Source organism: Pantherophis guttatus, chromosome 7 (assembly GCF_059756535.1).
Source record: "Pantherophis guttatus breed Tessera chromosome 7, ASM5975653v1, whole genome shotgun sequence".
Lineage (NCBI taxonomy): Eukaryota > Metazoa > Chordata > Lepidosauria > Squamata > Colubridae > Pantherophis > Pantherophis guttatus.
In genome coordinates this window covers 47,559,135-47,583,886 of record NC_142069.1, presented here as the reverse complement: position 1 = coordinate 47,583,886, position 24,752 = coordinate 47,559,135, and the positions used below count along the sequence as shown (strand labels likewise).

General features: G+C 38.4%; 2 protein-coding genes across 9 annotated transcripts in view; both read left to right on the top strand.

The window, feature by feature from the left end:
* NUP107 (nucleoporin 107) overlaps positions 1-22,569 on the top strand; it is a 25,977-nt gene extending 3,408 nt beyond the window's left edge. For 3 of the 6 annotated variants that reach the window (XM_034402848.2, XM_034402849.3, XM_087874115.1), the window contains exons 5-28: positions 1,407-1,539; positions 2,318-2,421; positions 3,297-3,424; positions 4,284-4,332; positions 4,759-4,830; positions 5,257-5,345; positions 7,348-7,426; positions 8,250-8,363; positions 10,000-10,090; positions 10,846-10,922; positions 15,841-15,900; positions 16,526-16,671; positions 16,755-16,803; positions 17,415-17,484; positions 18,051-18,169; positions 18,476-18,514; positions 18,828-18,978; positions 19,402-19,508; positions 19,976-20,078; positions 20,169-20,329; positions 20,755-20,880; positions 21,086-21,199; positions 21,668-21,835; positions 22,223-22,569. In XM_034402848.2, coding sequence (XP_034258739.2) covers positions 1,407-1,539; positions 2,318-2,421; positions 3,297-3,424; positions 4,284-4,332; positions 4,759-4,830; positions 5,257-5,345; positions 7,348-7,426; positions 8,250-8,363; positions 10,000-10,090; positions 10,846-10,922; positions 15,841-15,900; positions 16,526-16,671; positions 16,755-16,803; positions 17,415-17,484; positions 18,051-18,169; positions 18,476-18,514; positions 18,828-18,978; positions 19,402-19,508; positions 19,976-20,078; positions 20,169-20,329; positions 20,755-20,880; positions 21,086-21,199; positions 21,668-21,835; positions 22,223-22,330 — 2,457 coding nt within the window. In that variant the 3' untranslated portion in view covers positions 22,331-22,569. The remainder of the gene's footprint in view (positions 1-1,406; positions 1,540-2,317; positions 2,422-3,296; positions 3,425-4,283; positions 4,333-4,758; positions 4,831-5,256; positions 5,346-7,347; positions 7,427-8,249; positions 8,364-9,999; positions 10,091-10,845; positions 10,923-15,840; positions 15,901-16,525; positions 16,672-16,754; positions 16,804-17,414; positions 17,485-18,050; positions 18,170-18,475; positions 18,515-18,827; positions 18,979-19,401; positions 19,509-19,975; positions 20,079-20,168; positions 20,330-20,754; positions 20,881-21,085; positions 21,200-21,667; positions 21,836-22,222) is intronic. The other 3 variants (XM_087874116.1, XM_034402850.3, XM_087874117.1) reach the window with 1 other exon arrangement.
* The window catches only part of SLC35E3 (solute carrier family 35 member E3), a 43,438-nt gene continuing 41,209 nt past the window's right edge, over positions 22,524-24,752 (top strand). For all 3 annotated transcript variants that reach the window (XM_034402852.3, XM_087874118.1, XM_034402851.3), the window contains exon 1: positions 22,524-24,752. In XM_034402852.3, the coding sequence (XP_034258743.2) occupies positions 24,360-24,752 (393 nt within the window). In that variant the 5' untranslated portion in view covers positions 22,524-24,359.

Sequence of the window (24,752 nt, the reverse complement as noted above, 5' to 3'; positions counted from 1 at the left end):
GAGTTATTTGATTGGTAAGTAAAGAAATAATTACCATTGTAGTTGCTATGGGTTTTATGAATTATGCTGCAGTATTTGTCTGGGATTTAGAGAGATTGAAAATATTCAAGAAAGCCCCTCCCTTCCCCATTAAGTGGTTATGACATAGAGGAATATAATTGGTTGCTATAGTTTATTCCCGTGGCTATTCTGTATCTCCTGGTTGTCTGAATTTCTGCAGCCCAGATAGGATGATTCTAGTTACTGCTAGTAAGTATATTACTATTAAACGAAAGTATCTGCTCACAGACATTCATGCCTTGTGACCGCCCATCTGAATTCCTGCAGTACACTGTATATGGGGTTGCCCTTAAAGAGCATCCAGAAGCTTTAACTGGTCTAGAATGAAGCTGCACAGCTGTAAATGGTGTCAGTCATACAACCTATGTAAGACCACTGCTTCATGCATTGGTTGCCAGTGTGTTTCTGGATGAAATTCAAGGTGCTGGTTATATCATGTTTAAAGACCTTTGTGGTTTGGAACTGGGTTACCTGAGATGTCTTCTCTCAGTTGTTTCTAACCATCCAATTTGGTCTAGCAGGATACGCATGTTCAGGGTCCTGTCAGCCAAGGAATATCACCTAGCAGAACCAGGAGACATGCCTTCTCTGCCAAGTGCCTGGCTTCTCACTGGCCCTGACTCTGTTGGCTTTTCATAAGACCTTGAAGACTGGTTATGTGTCCAGGCCTAGGATTTCAAGTGTGTGAAACACCCTGTTTCCTGGTTATATTAACATACAGGGTTATGATTTTTTTTCAGTTGATATATATATATTATTTTTATATTCTGTTTGTATTTGTTTTTAATTGATTTTATGATTGGTTACCATCCATAGCACTTTTTTGAAGTGGAGGCCATAAAAATTGAATAAGTAAATAAATGCATCAATTTATTTCCTTCTGTCATTTTGAAAGCTACAAAATTATGTCAGTCCTTAACTTGATGGGAAGAGAGTTGGTATTCTCTCTTTACTATTTTGGAAGGTATATTATCCTTTATGAATTTATTTATTTTTTATCACAAAACCTTGTTGATATATAACCCCTTTAAAAATAATGGGACAGTTATATTGGTTGAAATAAAGTTTTTACGGCTAATAAAAGGAATTTTTAGATTACATTTTAATACATGGATAATAGGGATGAAATTTTAAACTCATAATGGCTATTTAGGTTGTTCTGAGTGTAAATAAAATATATTTTAGTGCTCTGCTAAAAATCATTTCTTTGAAAGCTAATGGCTACCTCACATTTCTCCAACTTATAATTGCGATTATGGTGTACTATAATTATCAGTGTATCTTAAAGTAGACTACAGTTAGAAAACAAATCTGCCTTCATACTGATAAAATGCTTTGTGTCTTAGTTAGATGGCAGTGACTGGACAGCTGCACTTACACCTCCACATTCAGTCATGTTTGTAAACTTAGATTATAGTACAGCAGAAGAAGTCACAAAGAGTGCTGTCCTCTTGAATGAGGATGACCCAGGGGAATCTGGTAAGAGGAATATGTTCCTGTTTTATTTGAATAATAGTTTAACAATATTGACTAATAGTTTAACAATATTGACTAATGAGCCTGTGAAAAAAGCAGATAAAATACATATTTTGTGAGTTGTTTAATGTACAGTGAACAGAAGAGCAGTGAACAGAACAAGCTTTTCTTCATGAATTTTCTTGGGTAATAACCCAAGAATAGGGCATCAATTTCTTGGAAAAGAAAGGAAACTTTCTAGCTTTCTGGCCAGAAAAGATTCTTTCTAGCCTTCAGAATAATTGCCTTTGCTAGCAAAGTGAGGATGTTTCTGGCCAGCAAAGGTGAAATCTAGCAAAGATGATCATTTTGAAGGCTAGAAAGGTTCTTTCAGCAGTTGTAGAAAAAGGTAAAGTAAGTAGACCCAAGTGGGGAGAGGGCCCTACCCTCCCGGCCTGTGACAAGTTTCTGCATGCCAGTGGTCTCTATAGCCAGTTGAAGCCTCCTGGCCCATGACGTGTTTCCACATGCTAGTGGGTCCTGGCCTCAGGGCCTCACTCCTCCCAACCCCTTTGCGCTTAATGACTGCAACTGGGAGAGTTGGGATTACAGTCATTGAGCAAAGCAGTCAGATGAGCATCTTCCTTGGTGACTGCTTCACTTAATGAATGAGATTCCAACCTCAATTGTCAAATTGAGGACGATCTGTATTATGATTAGAAGTCTAAATGTAAACCCATAGCAAGAAATGATTGCATGAAGCAAATCATACTAATGATACATTTTTTTTCTGTGATTTTAGCTGCGAGGAGCATGTATCCTGACTTTCTCCATTCCCTGTTAAAGCACAGTTCAAATACTGTTTTTGAACTTATAGATGAGTATGAAGATACTTGCAGTAATCAGGTATATAGAATTCTATTATGTTATTCAGTGATTTCTTGCTTAACCAAAAATATTTTATTTAGAATAAGCTTGAATAGTAAGTTTGTCCTTCATCAAATGTTGTAGGACATGGAAGGACTCTTTGTAAGTAGTCACAACAGCTGCTTTGCCAGTTGTCATTGGGTAAAGGTAGAACTGGTAACCTGAAATATCTGGTTTAAAAGAAGAGTTAGTCACCATCATTTCAACTTTATTATCTATGTTCTTCCCCTTTGCCTGTACTTTTCCTATCAGATTTTTTATTGTAAACTTGTTTTGAAAGGAAGCTTGCTTGCTCACTCTTTTTTCTTTGGGGTTTATGTTGCAAAGCAGAAATGAGGAAATATCCAGTTCTTAGGACCTTCAGTTACACTTTTTACAATCCAAGAGTTTTCCATAGATTATGATTGTAACTAGATGGGCTTATAGATACTTATTTGTATTATCTAAAGTTTGATCAATCAAAATGCTTTTACATAATTATGTGAAAATAGTAAGATAATGATGACACAGAGACGATATAGACTAGATTAATAGTCTTAGTAGTGTTCATACCACATATAGTATTCTCTGCTAATGATAAGAATAGCATTGTCAGTCCCTTTGGCCAATACACTCCTACAGAATCAAAGCCCAATTATAGTCCAAGCTTGTTTGTACTAATCTGTGTAAGCAAGGAACTTTCTTCTAAAACCTATCCTGCAAGCCTGAAAACTGTTCTTTGCATTCTACCATCTAAGAATATATTCACATACTCAAGATGTAAAATGATAAATGGTTACTTTATGCTACACAATGTATTAATTATAATGAATAAAATAAAATAAAGTAGCTCTTCATTGTTTTTCAAACATCAGCTAAACATTCTTCAAAAAATCGTGTATCGAGCAACTCCTGGACAACAGAAATTTTCCAAAACTGCTAGTATTTTGTGGCTTCTAAAGCAAGAAATGGTAACATGGAGACTCTTGTCATCAATTTACAGGTAACTCTCTAAAAGCCACTCAACTCTTTCCTCAACATGTTACCTTCCTGTGTTACAGTCCATAATTGAATAAAAAAGAAATATTTCTTATATGAAGTAAACAAACAATTTATAAGAAACACTAAGAAAACTTTCATTTTGTTCAGTCTGAGAAAGAACATTATTCATGAAATGTATATTATTCATAAATTTGCAGCGCAATCCTGTCTGCAGTCCTATTGCATTTATTACTTAGGAAGTATGTTTTCAGTCTAAAGTGTATTTATTTATCTTAATGATTGAGTAATAGATAATTCAATGCAGAATATAGTAGAGGAATAAGATTTTGTGTCACATCATTTAAAAAACATGAAAAAAAATTAAATAAACTTCTTGGAGGTTTCAACAATACTGTTTTAAAGCCCTCTGTGGAACATATAGCACAAACTACTAGTAAGGCATCAAAAGCAAGACCACGTGGGAAAATGAAAGATACATGTAATTTCTGCAACACTCTCTGTAAGAGTCAGAAATAGAATTGCAAAGTTCTCATGAAAACTGCACCTAGATTTCATATAACTGTTAGCCTATATGTTTTAATTTATAGTAAGAGGTGTGTGTTTAATGAAAACAAAAAAGGACTAAGACTACTTGATTAAAGCTAGATAAAACAAATAAATAAAAATAATCTTTGCTTGCACAGACACAAAGCCGAAGGCACCAGCCTGAAGATGACGAGTGGGACCTCGTCAAAATGTTGCCAAGATACACTCAATCTTACACGGGAAAAGACCCGAATACACCAAAACTTGCATATATATATATATAAGTAAATATTAGTTTATCATATATGATAATTTGCTTTGTCTTTTGAACCTAGAGACAGAATACAGTCTGCTTTGGAAGATGAAACTATGTTTGATCTTGCAGTAAGTTTTGTCAAACTCATTTTGTTTTGCAAAACAACATACAAGTCTAAAGTATATTATTGTTTAGCAAAATATTACTCTCTTCAAAATGTCTAATACAACTAGGCAAAACTATGGAAGTAAATAATTAAAACAGCAATAATTTTTTTCAGATGTTGCCTTAAAAAGCCAAAAAGTGCAAATGGTAGCTTCCAGCACTACTGTATAGTTCTGTTTCTGAAACAGAACTTTCACTTCCCTCTTGCCTAATCTGCACTTCAGAATTTAATTTCCACAAGCAGATTTGAAAGGTGCTATAAGAGTATTAGAGTTGTTGTAGAGGGCCATTGTTCTGATAGATGGATTCTACTGAATGAACATGGAAGATATTAAAATATTATATGAATAGTGTTTCAGTCATTTGAAAATGGACTTATTTTTCTCTAGGTTATAAATGCCAGTGAAAAGACTGTTGTGAACAATCTATTCCAGAGAGACTCATTGGTGCGGCAAAGCCAGGTATGACAAAATAAGATAAAGTAGTTATGTGTGTGTGTGTGTGTGTGTGTGTGTGTGTGTGTGTATGTAAGTTTTCACGGGTATATATGTGTGTACAGTTAATATTTCGGGTTTCTTCCCATGTAATTGTGAACATATCCCTAAAAGGGTAGAAGCGACGTTTCGACAGAATCTCATCTGCCATCATCAGGCTTATGTGAGGGGTCTTTTGCAGTTACTGCAAAAGACCCCTCACACAAGCTTGATGATGGCAGATGAGAAACGGGAAGAAACCCGAAATATTAACTGTACACACACACACACACACACACACACACACACACACACACACACACATATATATATATATATTTACTATCCGATAGTGGGAATGTGGTGGGAAATAAATTACTCATCCTATTTTTGTAATTCTTTTTAAATTTTCAGTTGGTGGTAGACTGGTTAGAGAGCATTGCAAAGGATGAAATTGGAGACTTCTCTGATAATATTGAATTTTATGCAAAGTCTGTATACTGGTAAGTTATTGATCTACTATTGAGCATTCATGAGCATTTATAATCCATATATTACAAGCATTTAAAAACCATGTCCTCTGTGGCAAATGTTGTGATAACCTCTAGTTTCCATGATATATTGGATTTCAATTTATTGCACATATTAAAACACTATATATCAAACTGATAAAGGTTCATGAAATATTAAATAGTGTGATGTATCTCACATTATTGAGATACATCACAATTCCCTTGTTTGGATTTACCTTTTGCTACAGAAAAAGCAGCTACAAGAAGCTTGCTTTTACTTTTATTTCAAAGTCTTCTGGAACCCAAGAGAAAGAGCCCCATTCTTACCTTTGGGAGGATGCTGTTTCAGAGGGTGAGGGCTGCAACAGTGTAGGAATGTTTCCTAGGTTCCACAAATTGCAACATTTAATGAAGGGGACCTAGAGTGCACTCACTCTGCTGGAAGATACTAGAAAGGCAGAAACAATTGGAGACAAGCCGTCTTCCATCTATCCAGACCCTATGATCTACATGTCATATGAGGATGTAGACCTAAGAGGATCCTACAAGTTGATTTTATTTGCCAATATAAGAGGAAGTATACCAAATACAGAAATGTACCGAATACAGAACAATAAGCTTAATGAGTCATGCCCTGAAATATTCCTGAGAATAATTCACACAAGAATATACAACAAAATTGAGGACCGTCAAAGTAACACAATTTGGTTTCAGAAACAATCTTGGTACACGAGATGCCCTATTCAGCATACACGTTTTTGTACAGCGTTATAGAGATGTCAATCACAGAGTTTACATGTGCTTCATTGATTTTGAAAAAGCATTTGATATAATAAGACACAACAAACTATTACAAATCCTGAAACAAGTGGGGCTATACGGCATACTTCACTTACTCATATTTTTCGGAATATAAAACGCTCCGGACTTTAAGACACACCTTAGTTTTTGGGGAGGAAAAGTGGGGGGGAATTTCTGCCTCTACCTACCAGGTATTCCTATGGCTAGTGTCCTTAGCCTGGTCAGCTTCAGCACATTAGTTCGCTGATTGTGAGATTGCATGTGTTTCGTTGGGGCTGATAAGCAGCTTCAATAGCACAGCTGATAGTTGGAAGCAGCTCTAGTGAGTATAGCAGGCAAAGTGCGGAAGCGGTAAGACAAGGCAGCAGCTGTTCCAGGTTGCCATCTTGGGCTCTGCGCCTCGCGTTTTCAGCCTCCAAACTCTCTGTTTGAGAGCCGTTCAAGGCTGCGAGGATTGCCAAAGCACATCACTGCTGATTGCCGGCCAAAAGCATGATGCACAGAGCCAAAAACGGGGCATGCGGAGGCCGAAAACGCAGTGGGCGGAGGCGGTGATCGGTGGTGATGTGCTTTGGTGATCTGAGCAGCCTTGAATGACTCTCAAACGGAACATTTGGAGGCTGAAAATGAGAGGCGCGGAGCCCAAAAACGCAAGCCATTGTCTGTGGCAATCTCTGCAGCCAGGAAGAGGACGCGCAGAGGCCAAAGCTGGCGGATGGGCGGGGCTACATTTGGAGTATAAGACGCACCCAAATTTTCAGCCTCTTTTAGGAGGGAAAAAGTACGTCTTATACTCCGAAAAATATAGTAATCCTCCAGGGAAAGATTGAAGGCAAACGAGGTTCAGGCAGAAGGAGAACATCATGGCTTCAAAATCTAAGGGACTGGTTTGGACAAAACTCAGCAGCACTTTTTTGTGTGGCTGTTGATAAAAATAGGATCACCAACATTATCGCCAACGTCTGATGATGGATATAGAAGAAGGAAGAGGAGGAGGAGGAGGAGGAGGAGGAGGAGGAGGAGATGCTATTGCCAGAAAGTAGGTGATAGTAATAAACCATGGTTGAGTGAGAAATTACCTGGTATATGAGAAGAGATATGAACTATTTAAATATATCGCTACATAACTATAACATTAGAATATTTAATTCAGTAAATGCTGTTGATGAAATGTTTTTGCTGTTGTTTTTAGGGAGAATACATTACACATTTTGAAGCAGTGGCAATCAAACACATTCAGTGGGAGTTTACGTCCATTAGTGACTGAAGTAGTAAGTATAACATACCAATTCCAGGCCTTAAATATCTAAATTAAATATGGACAAACATTCTTACATAAAAATCAATTTGTTAAAGTACCATTACAATAGACAATATTTTATTTTCAGCTTTAATACACATTCAAATAGATTACTTATTATGAGGAATAATTAAATGTATTAGTATTCAGAAATAATAAGGAAATGAAAGGAAAATTAGAGCATAGGCTGGAATGGAAGGTGGACAGAAAGTTAATTTAAAAGAATAAGACTTGAGTTAGAAAAAAATGGTTAATTGGAGCAACTAAAAATAAGGAAACAATAGGATCTGAAGGTTTTATAACTAAAACTTAGTCATAGATACATATATATAAAGGAAATTAGTTACATTTAAAAAATTTTGTGAATTTTATGCTCCATTAACAAATATCTTAACTAATAGTATTTAAATATTAATTGAATAATTAATCACAATTTGTATTTGAGGAGAATCCTTAGAAATATATATGAGGCTTTTTCCTGAATACTTTAAAAAGTTTAAAAGGGAGAGGCTAAGCATTATCTCTAAAAGAAAAACATTTTTAGGATAGAGAAGACTTGAAAGAAAGTAGTGATACAACTGAATTTTTCATACATGTATTGATATTTTAGAGAATGGAGAGAAGCAGGCATTGTGATTGATAAATAAATTGAGGAAAAGGTTTTTAAATATCTTGTCTAATTTCTTAAAGAGTAGAATTGTAAAGTAATCCAGAGGAAATTACTATATAGAATTGCCTACTGTTACTTTACCTTAAAATCTGTATATAGAAGACTGTTTGATTTCTGTATTTAGGACCCAGATGCTCCAGTAAGGCAGAAAATGCCACTTGAAGATTTAGATCGTGAAGATGATGCACGATTGCTCAAGTTCCTTTTTACTCTCATTAGAGCAGGAATGACAGATGAGGTAAGCCAGTGGAAGCTAGTTGGGTTAAATGGTTAAAGACCAGGCTGGAAATCAGGAGACTGTGAGTTCTAGTCCTGCCTTAGGCATGAAAGATGGCTGGATAGCTTTGCTCCAAACACTCTCTCTCAGCCCAACCCATGTCATAGGGATGTTATTGTGGGGAAAATGGGAGGAGGAAGGAGTATTAGGTATGTTCGCTTTGAGTTGTTTATAAAAATAATAAAGGTGGAATAAAAATTTTTACAACTCATACAGAAATATAAAATTGGCTCACATACAAAGTTATGCAAATAGCTATAGAATCTGAACCGCTGAACTAGCATTATTTCTTCTGTGGAATTGTGAATTTGTGTCATAAACAGTATCCATGAAGTAATAAAAATATTTTGTTGCTTAACAATACTATTAACTAATTTATAAGCCACCCAGAGTCACCTTGTAAGGGAAATGGATGGCATAGAAATTTAATAAATAAATATATAAAAATTAACAGTATTCAATTCCTTAAGCAGCTAGGATTGGCAAAATCATATATTTTTGTCAACGTAAGTTTGGAATAAATTGTCATATTTTTTAACTCTGCTTGGTGCATCGAGCGGAACTTTGAATAATAAGACTTGTATCTTTGATTGAGTAGATGTTAACCGTTAAAATTTTAGAGTAAATGTCCAAACAAAAGTTTTTAAAAGATGAAGCTCTACTGTTATATTTTGGTACAGATTAACCAGATTTCTAGCAAAAATTATCTTTCTCTCTCCTTGATTCTTTTATTTATTTATTTATTTTATTGGAATTTGTCAAACAAAAAGCAAACAAGAATAAGAGAATAAAAATACAATGACAGGGACGATAGGCACGTTACTGCACTTGTGCACTTGTACTGACCACTTAAGTATGAAGTAAGGTCCATGGAAGTCCATTTGTGACTGATTTGTAGCTGAGACAACTGAATCAGGTAGAGCATTCTAGACTTTGACTACTATTACAGAAATCATATTTTTTACAGTCAAGTATTATTGTGATTAAAACAGAAAAAGTCATTTACAGGTAAAACATTACAACATATAATTTTATATGCAATACCTAGGTCTGACCGCAAGCGACGCAGTTCTGAGTTATCCAAACAGAGAATTTCAAGCCTAGTAGCTTAAGGAATTCTATTGTGTACAGAAGAGTGCAAGACTTTTCTCGTGAAGTACTTCTGAACCCGCTTGATTGTACTGATAATAGATATATGGTGGGGATTCCAAACAGTTGAACAATACTCTAAAATTGGTCTAGCATAAGTTTTATAAGCTCTAATTAGCAATACAATGTTTCCAGAAAAAAAGCTTTGCAAAATTAAATTTACAACTCTTAATGCTTTTTTAGCAACGCTGTTAAGAGTGAGCTTTGGAGCATAAATAGTCAGAGATAAGTACACCTAGGTCCTTAACAAAGTGAGGGCTATCTGCTAGATCATTGCCACATAGCTTATACTTGATATTCTGATTATGTTTACCAATATGTAATACAGAGCATTTATTAATCGAAATTTGAAGTTGCCAAATAGATGACCATTCAGACATATAGTCGAGATCACTTTGCAATACAACAGAATTAACTGTAGAATTGAATAATTTTATGTCATTGGCAGGCCCAAAGACTCTGCAAAAGGTGTGGCCAGGCCTGGAGAGCTGCAACACTTGAAGGATGGAAACTGTACCATGATCCTAACATGAATGGAGGTATTGAAATGAAAAATGACTTAAGCACATATAGAACAAAGAATGACAAGGTTCACTGTTTTGTTTCTTTATTTTAACATGTTTGCCCTTAGCTGTTTCTACAACTGTGCACTTGGAAAGGAAAAAAGTATTTATTTCAGTTCATCCAAGTACATATTCATAAAATATAGTTAACAAATATAAAGTTAAGTCCTTAATTATAATAGAAATAAGAGTCAATCTATATTTATCTCCGAATTTGATATAAAGGGTCCAGATTTCTTATTTGCAATGTTTCTTAAAAGATTTATCACAATTTCCAGGAACTGCCTGCTTCAAATTTAATAGTAACAATTTGAAGTATCCATAATTAGCTATACACCTTCTAGTTCCCTCTTTTTACATTTAATTTAGGGAACACTTTCCTAGTTTGGTGAAACCTCACTTTGTTATTGCATCTAAAATGAAAGTCTGTGATTTTAAAGAATAAAAATTAAGAGGTAGGCTCATTTAACTAAGAATTAGAATGTAACCATAGACTATGATTTAATCATACTACCAGATTACCTGTTAAATGTTCTACTAGTAGAGAGATTTCAGTGCAAAAACTGAGATGATTTGACTAGAGAACTATTACAGCTGTATTGTCCCGGAGCTTTCTTATATGAAATGACATGAATTTTTCGGTGATGGAGACAACTTGCTTTTTCAGAATGCACTCCTTCTTATCCCTGCTTCATGCTACATCACTTCATAAAATTACCTCTTACAAATAGGGCAAGAGCTAGAGCCAGTAGAAGGAAACCCATACAGATGCATTTGGAAAATCAGTTGCTGGCGACTTGCAGAAAAGGTAAGAAACTTACAAATCTACTATTCATTTCTAATATTGCCAGTAGCAGCATAAGCATATTATCAGTATGTCTTTTATAATTATGTGAACGTAAGAGTATTTTTAGCATGCCTTCTGCAATACTTGGAACATCTCATCCCAGGATTCCAACATTCTATTAACTAAATGTTGCATGTTCTCCTCCTGTAGAGTATCTTCTTCCAATCATTTTTCCCCAGTTGTATGCAGCTCCCGGAACTCTGAATAAAATACTGCAAAATTAAATATAATCTTAATAAGGAATTGTACGGTTTATTATGCGTGCTGGTTTCCTAGGATGGGGAGCAGCAGGTGATGGCAGAGTACATAGAAGTATGCAACTTCTCTTGGAGATTGGTAGTTCTCTCCATTTTGGGGAAACCTGATGACTAGAGGAAGCTTTAATCCATTGCAATATTTCACTAATGAGCATCAGCCTGAGCATCAGCTCCATTCTCTTCAATATCAGTACGATGTTAATTCACTACATTGGCATTGGCACAGTAATTGTTTATTTATTTATTTATTTATTTATTTATTTATTTATTTATTTATTTATTTATTATATTTCTATACCGCCTTTCTCCCGTAGGACTCAAGGCGGTGTACAGTCAAGAAAAATATAGACACACAAACATCATAAAATTGCTAATTAAAATTATTACTTAGTTTGGTCAATTAAATAAAACCCAGAATTAGATAACATTAAAAAAAAAAAATCATTCACATGTTCATATGTTTAGCCCCATCTGTTGGAACATCAGGGTCTTGAGGGCATGGCGGAAAGCACGGAGATCAGGGATATTCCGTATCTCCGGGGGCAGTTCATTCCAAAGGGTTGAAGCCCTCACAGAGAAGGCCCTCCCCCTGGGAGTCGCCAGTCGGCATAATTTGACTGACGGTACCCTGAGTAGTCCCTCCCTGTGAGAACGAACTGGTCAGTGGGAGGCTATTGGTGGCAAAAGACGGTCTCGTAGGTACCCAGGTCCTAAGCCATGGAGCGCTTTAAAGGTGATAACTAACACCTTGAATCGCACCCGGAAGACCACCGGGAGCCAGTGCAGCTCGCTTAGGAGAGGTGTTACATGGGCGTAATGAGCTGCGCCCATAATCACCCGCGCGGCTACGTTCTGGACCAGTTGGAGCCTCCAGGTGCTTTTCAAGGGGAGCCCCATGTAGAGAGCATTACAGTAGTCCATACGGGAGGTAACTAGGGCATGAGTGACCGTGCGCAAGGCGTCCCGATTCAGAAAGGGACGCAACTGGCGGATCAGGCAAACCTGATAAAAGGCACCCCTGGACACAGCCGTCAAATGATCTTCTAAAGATAGCCGTGAATCCAGGAGGACACCCAAGTTGCGGGCCCTCTCTGTGGGGAGCAAGATCTCATCCCCTATTGTCAGTGATGGTACCAGCTGACTATACTGGGACGCCGGAAGCCACAGCCACTTGGTCTTGGAGGGGTTGAGTCTGAGCTTGTTTTTCCCCATCCAGATCCGCACGGCCTCCAGGCAAAGGGACATCACAGCAAGGGCATCATTGGGGTGGTCTGGGGTGGAGATGTATAGCTGTGTGTCATCAGCATACTGATGAACACTCACCCCGAAACCACGGATGATCTCACCTAGCGGTTTTACATAAATGTTGAACAGAAGGGGTGAGAGGACTGACCCTTGCAGCACCCCACAAATAAGGTGCCTCGAGGTCGACCTCTGCCCCCCTGCCAACACAAACTGCGAACGGTCAGAGAGGAAGGAGGAGAACCACCGAAGCACGGTGCCCCCTATTCCTAACCCCTCCAGCCGGTGCAGTAAGATACCATGGTCAATGGTATCAAAAGCCGCTGAGAGATCTAATAGGACCAGGATAGAGGAGCAACCTCTGTCCCGAGCCCTCCAGAGATCATCCACCAACGCGACCAATGCCGTTTCCGTGCTGTATCGTGACCTGAAGCCCGACTGGAACGGATCCAGATAGACAACTTCATCCAGGTATCGGGGTAGTTGTCGCACCACCACACACTCAACAACCTTCGCAACAAAGCGAAGATTGGAGACTGGACGATAATTTGATAATATAGCCGGGTCCAAGGAAGGCTTCTTGAGGAGGGGCTTCACAACCGCCTCTTTCAAGGCAGCGGGAAAGACACCCTCACTCAGAGAAGCATTTATAATCCCTTGGAGCCAGCCTCGTGTAACCTCCCGGGAGGCCAGTACCAACCAGGAGGGATACGGGTCCAATAAACATGTGGCAACGTTAAGCTTGCCCAGAATCCTGTCCATGTCCTCAGGAGTCACAGAGTCAAACTCTTCCCAGATAACGCTCTCAAGATCTGCCCCCATCTCCTCCCCTGGATCTACCCAATCGGAGTCCAGGCCTTCCCGAATCTGAGTGACTTTATCATGCAGGAATTGTACAAAATCCTCAGCTCGACCTTTTAAGGGATCTTCCTGTACCCCCACCTGAAGTAGGGAGCGGGTCACCCTAAACAGCGCGGCTGGGCGGTTCTCTGCAGATGCAATAAGAGTGGAGAAGTAGCTAGACTTCGCCACTCTTATCGCCACTAGGTAGGTCTTAATATAAGATCTCACCTGTGTTCGGTCAGATTCAGATCGGCTTGTCCTCCAATCGCTCTCCAGGCATCTTTTCTGAAGCTTCATCTCTCTCAGCTCCTCGGAAAACCAAGGAGCTAGACGAGATCGGCATCGGGTCAGAGGCCGCAAAGGCACGATGTGGTCCAAGGCCCCAGTAGCCGCCCTGTCCCAGGCGACCACCAGGTCCTCAGTTGAGTCGTGAGCCAGAGTCTCAGGAAATGGCCCAAGCTCCATCAGGAACCTTTTGGGGTCCATCAGACGCCTGGGACGGAACCATTTGGTTGGTTCCGTCTCCCTGTGGTGGGTGGAAGTGACTTGAAAGTCCATGTGAAGGAGAGAATGATCAGACCATGACAAGGGCTTGATGTCTATATCCCCTATTCTTAGATCATTCAGCCACTGATCAGAGACAAAAATCAAGTCCAGAGTGTGATTCTCCAAGTGGGTGGGGCCTTGAACTACCTGGGTCAGGTCCATGGCCGTCATGGAAGCCATGAACTCCCGAGCCGTCTCCGACATCTCACCAGCGGATGGCAGGTTAAAATCCCCCATAACAATAAGTCTGGGGGTTTCCACCGCCACCCCGGCTATAATGTCGAGCAGCTCAGGCAGGACCGCTGTTACGTGGCAGGGAGCCAAGTACGCAATCAGTAGGCCCATCTGAATCCCCCGACCCCACTTCACAAGGAGGGACTCACATCCGGCTATCTGAGGAACAGTGGCCTCCCTCGGGCAAAGACTTTCTCTAATGATTGCTGCCACTCCCCCACCCCTTCCCTGAGTCCTTGGCTGATGGAATGCACGGAAACCTGGCGGGCACATTTCCACAAGGGGAACTCCTCCCTCCTGGCCTAACCAGGTCTCCGTAATCCCTGCCAGGTCAGCTCCCCCTTCTGAAATAAGATCATGAATGTGGGGGGCTTTATTTACCACTGACCTGGCATTACACAACATCAGCCGTAGACCCAGGGTCTGAGACTCTGAACAACCCGGGAAACGAGCAGTGCTTTGGGGGTCGGAGTGGGCAATCGTTCATAAACATCAAGTGCGCACTCCCGAAACATAATATGGCCCCCTGCAGCCGTCATATCTGCCCCTCCCACTTACTATACTAATGCCCATCGCTTCATCCCCCTGCATCTTTGTCAGATTTCTGTCCCCATCCTCCCCACCGTGATCATCAGACCCATTACCCCTTTCAGTGGATATATGGATCCCCCCAGATCCATTCCCACAATCCCTCCCAGAACCCCTTAAAATAGAACTTAAAGATTTATCTAAAAACCCCTAAAGCCGTCGTTTTTTTGCAAACCACCTCTTGGGGCTCCAAAACCCGTCCTCAAGGGCGGCCCTTGATAACTGAGAGGGCCAGACATGCGAGAGGGGGGAATCTCGCAGTGCAAGGAGCTCCGCAGTTGAATACATCAAAGATAGGAGCGAGTTGAAGGAGATGAAGGATCATTTTCTTCTAAGTGTTAGAGATGGTTAAGACAGGTAATTTAAAATAAGGGAGGAAATAGATGTTAAAGGAAGACCAGTATGTTACAAATGTCAATACATCGGAACATCATCGCCCTCTCACGACGATGGGAAGTCTTGTGGTTGTAGTAAGTTCAAAGGAGGTGGGGGTAGAGGTCTCAAAGGGTCATCCTCTCACAGCGACCAAACCATTTGAAACAAACAAAGAGAAGGTGGTCTATCTCCCCATAATCCAAGACTCTTGATGTCTGTATCTCCTCCAGTCCTGATACCAGCGATGGCCGAGGATTAGATCAAAAAAGTAAGGCAGAGCCACTGGACAAAGTATTTAGGGTTAAATAATCAGGGTAATCTTGGGGAATAGGTGGTAAATAAAGCTGCAGATCGATCTAAGATTGCAAGTTAATGCTGAGTGGTCGTAATAGACCTAGATCTGATAAAGGAGAGAGGGACAGTTGAGGGGGATTAACTTTAATCAAATTAATTAAATTTAAATTAAATTTAATTAAATTTAATTTTAATTAGTTTAACCATCTAAGTTTTCACAAGACAAGTGGATGGAATAGAATTTAGGCATATTGCCTTGAATTTCAGTCTTTACTTGGTCTTGCTTCATTTTTTTTTCATGCAAGCCCCAATCTTAGGGGTTTCATATTTTGGCAGGACAAATGCATCCTCTTATGCTGTCTTACCCGCAGAAACAGCTTATGGTATTTTGTTGTTTTGATTGCTTCAGATGTGTCTGAATGTCATGCTTTAGTAATAATATATATTACATTTCTTAAATATAATGACATCAAAAATATTTCTGAATTGAATATTTTTAGGAACAGTTTGACAAGTATGAGAGAGCAATCTATGCGGCACTTAGTGGGAATCTCAAACAGGTATGACACGGGGTTTTTTTCAGTAACTGTTGGAAGTGTTGAACATTTTGCTATCATTCTGAGGCATATAATGGAATTGCAAGCCAGAGATTCTACAAATAAAAATTAGCATAGTTGTAGCTTCTGAAGCTTATAAGTAAGCCCATACAAGTAGTCCTCAAGATGGAGCCTGCCCATTGCAGTTGCATGTCATGACAGTCATTAAGCAAAACCTCCTCACTTAATGACCCCAGTCCTTGCTCTCTCTGATGAAAATATTAAGCAAACAGGAGAGTCATTTAACAAAGAACAGGGTGTGGGGAGGGGGGGTCCCTGAGAAGCCTACACAGGCTCAGGATTGCCTGCTCTAGGGCTCCCAAGACTACTCACACCCCCATAAACTGCAGAAAAATGGAGCCTACTTAAAAAAATTAACTGTAGTTGCCAAGAATTTCCAGGTGCTTCTCTCTAGTCATGCTTATGTAGAAAGATGTTAAAATCAAAGTTAGCTGCAATTCATTCTCATTGTGTGTGTGTCAGTAATTCATAGCTAAAGTAGGGCTAGCTTGGGTTGTTTTAATATTATATTTTCTCCAAAACTTTAATTTGTTGGGGCTTTTGTTTTGCTTTCTTTGTGACTTTAAAGCTTCTTCCAGTTTGCGATACCTGGGAAGATGCTGTTTGGGCATACTTCAGGGTCATGGTAGACACACTTGTTGAACAGGAAATTCGTTCATCTGTAATGAATACAGAGGAGAAGGAAGAACTCCCCAGAGAATATTTGGAAACAAAGTGAGTTGCTTTTTGTTTGTTCAATAGCTGCTATGAAATTTTGAAGGCGATGCTAACTGCCATTTTTTCTTCATTATTTGAAGTTGGACTTTAGAAAAAGTATTTGAAGAACTTCAAGCAACAGACAAAAAGGTAAATCTGAGGCTTTTTCAAAATTAAAGGAGTATATTATAGCTTACTCTTATATGTATTTTCTCATAACCAAGTCCTGTAGGGTTCTTAGGGGCAAGCTTCAAGATAAAGTTGTAATGATGTATTCATTTACTTGGGAAAAAGACTGGACACAGTTTACTGAACTATGAACAAACACATTTGATTGTCCTAGTCTTAATCTGCAATAGCATAATTTTATTAGTCAAAAAAATTACACTAATTTTAAAAAAATCTGATGCAGTGACCACACCATATTGTTTTATCTATTATCATTTATGCAATGGATGTGTTCATATATACTTTTAAACCAGGATATTTAAACTGTGTTTTGAGTAAGCTTGCACATCAAATTTGATCATACAGATAGATTTTTACACATCATTAAAAAAGAACAAGTAAATCAACTGATGAATTTATAATGAAATATGAATCAGCCAGTAAGTGTACCTTATTACTGCACAGAAATGCCCTTCAGCATAAGTATGCTGCAAAATAATAATCTTTTTCAAATATGCCTAAATATCCTGATTACAAATAATTTTCTATGATTATATGTTAATGACTTCATAAATACAAAAATTGTTTTTCAGAGAGTTTTGGAAGAGAATCAAGAGCACTATCACATGATTCAAAAGTTTGTTATCCTAGGAGATGTGGATGGTAAGTTTTGCACTAGGTCTTTTTTCATTCCTCAGTTCTCTGTGTTTTAGTAGTGCTACTTTTTTATAGAGTAACCATACTTACAAGGCTTTAAGAATTTAGTTACTTATTCTCTTCAAAAAAGTTGGGTGAGAAAGAAAAGTCTGTAATTTCAAATGTTTATAGATAGGTGGGGAGTGGGATGCAGTTGATACATAAGAAGGTCACTTGTGACTGTGTTGCCTTTTGAAAAATTACAGCAAAGATATGTAACTTGGTGCTTCCAGACATCCTGGGCGCCCATAAGATTTTTTAAAATTAAAATTAGTTTGCATATTCTAAAGTGCCAATCACCAACATCTTTATTTAACTGCTTAACTAAAGCACAGAGGAAAAAAAAATGCAGAGGGCTTCAGCCTTCTGCTTTTTTTGGAAATACATTTTCCTGTTCTCCAAAGATAAACTTGGCTGAGAATACTGTGGGATATATCCCAGAGAAATAAAGGAGCTAATGGGGAAAACTTAGCTTATTTAGTTCTGTGATGGGCAAGTGTAATTATTTTATATTTGTTGCTTTTATTTTTCAGGTCTTATGAATGAATTTTACAAATGGCTTTCCAAAGGCAGAAATATGCTTCCTGGGCATCTGCTTCGATTCATGACTCATCTCATTTTATTTTTCCGTACTTTGGGGCTTCAAACCAAAGTAAATGAATTTATTTATTCAGCTTTAATAAGTATACAAATTATCAAAAAAATTAGAACTAGAGAATCACAGCTAACAAACAGAACTTTCTAAATGTTAAATGTGATCATGAAAAGTTACTATTCCTGTCCCAGTGATGTGTCTTAAAATATGAGAACTGGTTGCAAAAAGTACATTCAGATCCATTAAAAAGGTAGCAAAATGAGAGTTTTAATATTAATTACATATTATTATAATATATTAAGGTTAAGGTTATATTTTAAAATAATTAGGCAATTTTATTAAAACATTTGTTTTTCCATATAGGAGGAAGTATCAATTGATGTTTTAAAGGCCTACATTCAGGTAAATTATTTCATTACTTGCACAAATGGAAACATTAATAAAGAGCAAAGATGTTACCTCTTTTGTATAATTGCACATTTATTACCCTTTTTACATATAGAGGATATCATCAAATTAGTTGAAAGAAGGCATTATTAGATTTTAATGGCACAGGTATACTGATGCATTGCTATTCACTCTCCCTTTCAAGTAAGTGTAAATACATATGCATGTGTGTCTATCTGTATTGTGTTGTTATATCATCATATTTTATAGTAGATATTATAGCAATATTTATATTGTCTCCCAAAATGCCATTTGTTTTCTTTTCCAGTGGTTAGTATGTGAGAAGCACACTGCTCTCATAGCATTTTATGTCAGCCACCTGCCTCAAGATATAGCTGTTGCTCAGTATGCTGCATTCTTGGAAGATGTCATAGACACTGAACAACGGCACCACTGTCTGGAGCTTGCCAAGGAAGCAGGTTAGAAAAAATGTGCTGAATTGGATATGTTCTTAGGGAACATTTAACTCTTTCCCTGGTTGGCAACTATTTGTAAGTGGATGTGTATGATTATAATAGGTCTAAACAGAGTATGCAAAATTTAGCTAGTCGTAGCTTGAAATGTTAATAGTGGATATGATTTTTATAATATTACTTATTTAATGTGCCATAATGCCTACTTGGTTAAAAGATCCGCAATGAAATTTAGCCTTCAAGAAATTACCAGGGTAAATGCAATAAAGACAATATTTCCATTTAAAGTTATTTTAGTTTCACCTCGTAGAAAACTGCTACTCAGCCAGTTTCAGTGTTTTTGTTTAATGCCATTTCTTATCCATACAGATGTTATAAATATCTCCTCCTCTTGGTATATAATCCTTTGGATTTTTTTTTCCAAAATAGGTTTGGACATTGCAACTATAACAAAAACAGTGGTTGAAAATATTTGCAAAAAAGACACTAGTGAGTTCTTCCACCATGATCTTGCAATAGAGACAGGCACAACAGAGGTGAGTGTGGTATTTCATGTGCTCTGCCTCTAACACCAGCATATTCTGCCTACTTTTATCAGCTGCAGAAGCTGTTCCTATATGAAAAGTACTTTGTTTTACTTTTCTTCCAACAGCTTCTGGTCAATAAAAATAATTGCAAAAGTTACAATTGCTATAATAATTCATTGGAATTCTTTGCATGTCTGTGTTCCAATCTATTGGCAAGTACTTCTTTTAAATGTTTGAATGGCTCAAAATAGCAATCCTAATTCTACAGTTATACGCTGTTCTTGAAAATTCAAAAAATGCTGAAAACTCAAATATATAATTTAATATAAATTGTAGTTAACTCTAAATATGCCAGAAACTTGTGATTCTCCAATAATGCGCAATTAAAATCTGTAGACTGTAACCAGCAAATCTTTTCTAGTCTTAAAAGCTAATTTGATTACCCTAGATATTAACACAGGATTTTTTCCCCCCAGGATGATCGCTTGAAGATTGATGTCATTGATTGGCTAGTATTTGATCCTGCTCAGAGAGCTGAAGCACTTAAGCAAAGCAATGCTATAATGAGGAAATTCTTGGGTACTGCAGTATTCATGATTTTGAAATAAATAAATAGATAAAGCATATTGAATCTGAAAGCAATTTATGTTCTTAAATAATATTTTATAGCATCTAAGAAGCATGAAGCAGCCACAGAAGTATTTATAAAGATTCCACAAGACTCTATAGCTGAAATATACAATCAATGGGAAGAACAAGGAATGGAGAGTCCACTTCCGGCTGAAGATGACAATGCTATTAGAGAGCATTTATGTATTAGAGCATACTTGGTAAGAATGTGACGAAGTTCGAAAGAGGGCACCCTGTCTCCTAATTCCAAAAATATGTCAGTGCTCTAATATTAGGTGTGAAAAATATACAGTGTTAAACATATAGTTTATTTTAACAAACAAGCTAATCCAGAGGTCAGAGGCAGTAGTAAAACCTTATTACATTCTGAGATTGAATCTTATTTCAGATTAAGCCAAACTGAGTCATTTCTGCTCTTTTTTTAAAAAATAAGTTGAACAGTTAGATAGGTTTAATTCTCTATTCTTATCAACTAATGAAGAGGGAGCAAAAGGTCTCTGAGCTAGCTAGATGCTCAAAATATTTGTTTAAATATATTCAAGGACAGAGAATTCATAAATGCATAACCTACATATTTCTAGATTTATGCATTTGATAATAACTATATACTTCCAACTCAATATAGGAAGCCCATGAAGCTTTTAATGAGTGGTTTAAACACATGAATTCAGTTCCACAGAAGCCAAGTCAGCTTTCACAAGCAAGTTTCACAGAAAAAGTTGCCCATGAACTTAAAGAGAAGAAATATGAGGTAAATATATATGAAAAAATGACTTGTTCATAATATATTGAAGTGTAAATCTTACTCATAAATACCTTAGCCATACAAATAAAGTGTGAATAATTTATCAATATATTTCAGGCTAGCCATAGCTAGAAATTTATATTAGGATTTTGACTTTTTTGTGTGGATGCTGTTTTGGCTCATACCTTTTTTTCTTGTTATCTTTTTTCAGATAGATTATGGCATCTGGAAAGGTCTTTTAGATGCTCTTACAGCTGATGTAAAAGAAAAAATGTATAATGTCTTATTGTTTATCGATGGAGGATGGATGGTTGATGTCAGAGAGGTTGGTTAATATAACTAAGCTATAACTTAGCTTTAAATAAACATTTAAAGCTAGTCCTACATAATAATAGAATAAAAGATAATGGAATAGCTGCATTTTTTACCACTAGAATGCTGCTATGTAGTGTTCAGAGTTTACTTCTTCTGGACTGACTCCTAGATTCTAATCATAATTACATAATTACACAAACTAACCATGTAAATAGTGCCTACACTTAAACAGAAATGAAATTGCAAGATCACATATACTCTGGTTTAAAATTATCTTCTACTATCTTACATTATAATGAAGGGCCAAATTTAATAGCCCTTTAGCAAGGTTAGTTTTTGTGGGTTAGAATTGGAAGAATTGCACATTTACCCACTTTTTCTCTATTTGAGAGTGGTGGGTTTTCAAAGGTTGGAGTAAAGAGAGTTAAGATTGTATATAGGACTTTGGCTTAATACATGTCTATACTTTTTAATCAAGGATGCTGAAGATGACCCTGAGCGTTCTCATCAGATGATCATGCTGCGAAAACTCTGCTTGCCAGTGTTGTGCTTCCTCCTTCATACAGTCTTGTACAGCACTGGACAGTATCAGGAAGACTTAAGACTTGCTGACTTGATTGCTTCAGATAGGCACAAACTATATATGGTAATATACTCTTTGGATTGTTTTTTAATGTTCTGTTTGTCTCTAAAATGCGGTAGTTTACATATCTTTAATTTCACTATGGTATTGCATAGAAAATTCCAAAGATTGGAGTCAAACTATTAAAAAGTATGAATAAGCTAGCTTTTCCAATTTTTAATAAAATGTGAAATATAATTAAGCAATTGAATACTTAGGATATTGGTAGGCTAACCACAAAAATGAATTTAATTACCATGCTGGTTGTTACAGAATCCAGAGAATTAAGAAGCGGAATGAATACTTCATTAAAATAAATTTCTCTTTGGTCACCAGCTTTCCAGGCAAAGAAGATTGGATATTCTATCTCAGATTGTGATTTTGCTTTCATTTTTATTTCCTATCCTGCAGATATTTTCCAAGGAGGAACTCCAGAAGCTCTTACAGAAGTTGAGAGAGTCTTCCCTCATGCTTCTGGATCAAGGTCTTGATCCCCTTGGATATGAAATTCAGTCTTAATTGCAGTCTTAATTCAAATAAAACTAGTGATACAAACAAATATAAGGTTTGGATCCCAGATTCTTGGCCTCCATGAAATAGAGAATATTGGGATTCAACCTCCATTGTTTTATATGGAAATATTTAAATATTTTATTGGCATTGGCGTACAGCAGTTTGGATTTTTTTTTAACATATAAAATAAAGAATTGCATGGATAAAACTTTGTATTTTTCTCAATAAAATTGTAAACAATTTAATTTGTAATGAGGTTTATATTGCTTAAATGTTGGAAGTAGTTTGCATCAGTAAACCTGCCAGACTGTGAAGTGGCCAATAGATGTAACAAGGAAGTATTATAGATAGTCCTCAATTTAGAGCTTGTTGTTTAATTACCAAAGTTAACAACAGCATCAGAAAAGTGCTGTACGGCCTATAAAACATTTCCGAACTTTCTAAAACATCATACCACAGGGGGCCCTCTGCAGTCATATGACCGCATTTTGGGCATTTGGCAAACATTTATCACGAATTGTCTGCAGTCCCACAAAGGATATCCCTTTTGGCTGCAGGAACAGAGTTGAATCCTGAAGATTTCCAGCAGTCCCCTGAAGAATTTTCCCTCCCTGTGTGGAGGGTAGGGGAATCCCTTCAGTAGCCTTCTGCAGGAATGGAACTGAATCTTCAACAGGCAGCTTTTTCACCCTACCTGCTTAACGACCCAGGAAACTGGGTTTGCAATCATTGACAAAGCATGTTTGGTTGCAACAAATAAAAATAACAAATAAAAAAACAAATAAAAAATAAAAAAACAAATAAAAAGGATGCTGAGGAATTGGAAAGAGTACAGACAAGAGCAACAAATGGCTTGAAGGCTAAATCCTTTGAAGAACAATTAAAAGAACTGAATATATTTAGTTTAAAGAATAGTAGACCAAGGTGAGACACGATAGCTATCTTCCAATATTTTGTGTGTTGTCACAGGGAAGAGTGTGTACATTTGTTCTCCATCTGCCCAAGAATACAATAAGAACTGATATCCCTGATACCTTTCTTGCCACTCTTTGATCAATATACCCAACTGGCTGGTCAGGAGTTTAATTTAGCGAAGTTATGGTCCTATTACTCTCTTGGGATTGAAATTTGACAAACTCGCTTCATTCCTTGCCAACTCCCCAAAAGAAAGTCACTGGGGAAGTCCAAAGTCACTCCTGCTCCAACTGCTTTTTTACTTGCCCATGGTCAATCTTTTTTTTCCCCCAGGTGAGGAAATATTTCTGAAAGAAGTTTTATGTATTCATAAAGTCCCCAGGAACTGAACCTATCTTGCCTTGTGCCATGTCTCTGAAATCGTCGGGCTGATTCTTTCTGGCTGTGTTTGCACCACTGGCTCAGTCACAAAACATGCGTCAATTCAGCGCAAACGGAGATAGAATTATCCTAGGTGGCTCAGTGGCTAAGACATTGTGCTTGTCGATCAGAAAGGTCGGCGGTTCGATTCCCTAGTACAGGACGTCTACGTGAGCAAGGGGGTTGGACTAGATGACCTCCAAGATCCCTTCCAACTAGCCGGTTCCAGGCTTTTGGGTGGACTTGCGCCGCTGCCGTTACAGTGGCTCCGAAAAACATCCTCTCTCCTACACCCTACAGGCAGACTTCTCTCACCCGGCGCCGGGTTGGACTGAACTTCTCACCATTCCCAAAGCACCCGAAGAAGCCAAGCGGCGTCGAGACTGGCCTGCATTTGCCGGCAGCTCACGCTGAGCCACGATGAAATCAGCCCGCCCAACAATAGCCGGAGGCTGAGCGGCACCCATCCTGAGCCCAGAGCGGGCAGCCGGCCCAGAAAGGCGAGGGGACCCTTCCCGGGTGGGTTTCTGCCGGGGAAGGACCGGGCTCCCGCGGCAGCGGAAGTTCCTGCGGCCGAGTCACGTGGGCGGCCAAGGAAGAGGCCGTGGCGGCCGTTGCGCCAGCTGTTTGCCCGGGAGCGGCGGCTGCTTCTGCTGCTGCTCCCCAGGAAGTGGACGTGGAACTGGGAAGAAGCTCGAGCATGGAGGGGTGGCTTCCAGAGCGCGGCCGGTTGGCGGCGGGGCTGCTAGTAAACTTGGCGGCGTCTATTTGCATCGTCTTCCTGAACAAATGGCTGTACGTGCGAATGGGCTTCCCCAACCTCAGCCTCACGCTGGTGCACTTTGCCGTCACCTGGCTGGGGCTGTATGTGTGCCAGTCGCTGGGCGTCTTCGCCCCCAAAAGCCTGAGGCCGCGCCAGATCCTCTCCCTTGCGCTCAGCTTCTGTGGCTTCGTGGTCTTCACCAACCTCTCTCTGCAGAACAACACGGTCGGCACTTACCAGCTGGCCAAGGCCATGACCACGCCGGTCATCGTGCTCATCCAGAGTGTGGCCTACGGCAAGACCTTTGCCCCCCGCATCAAGCTCACTTTG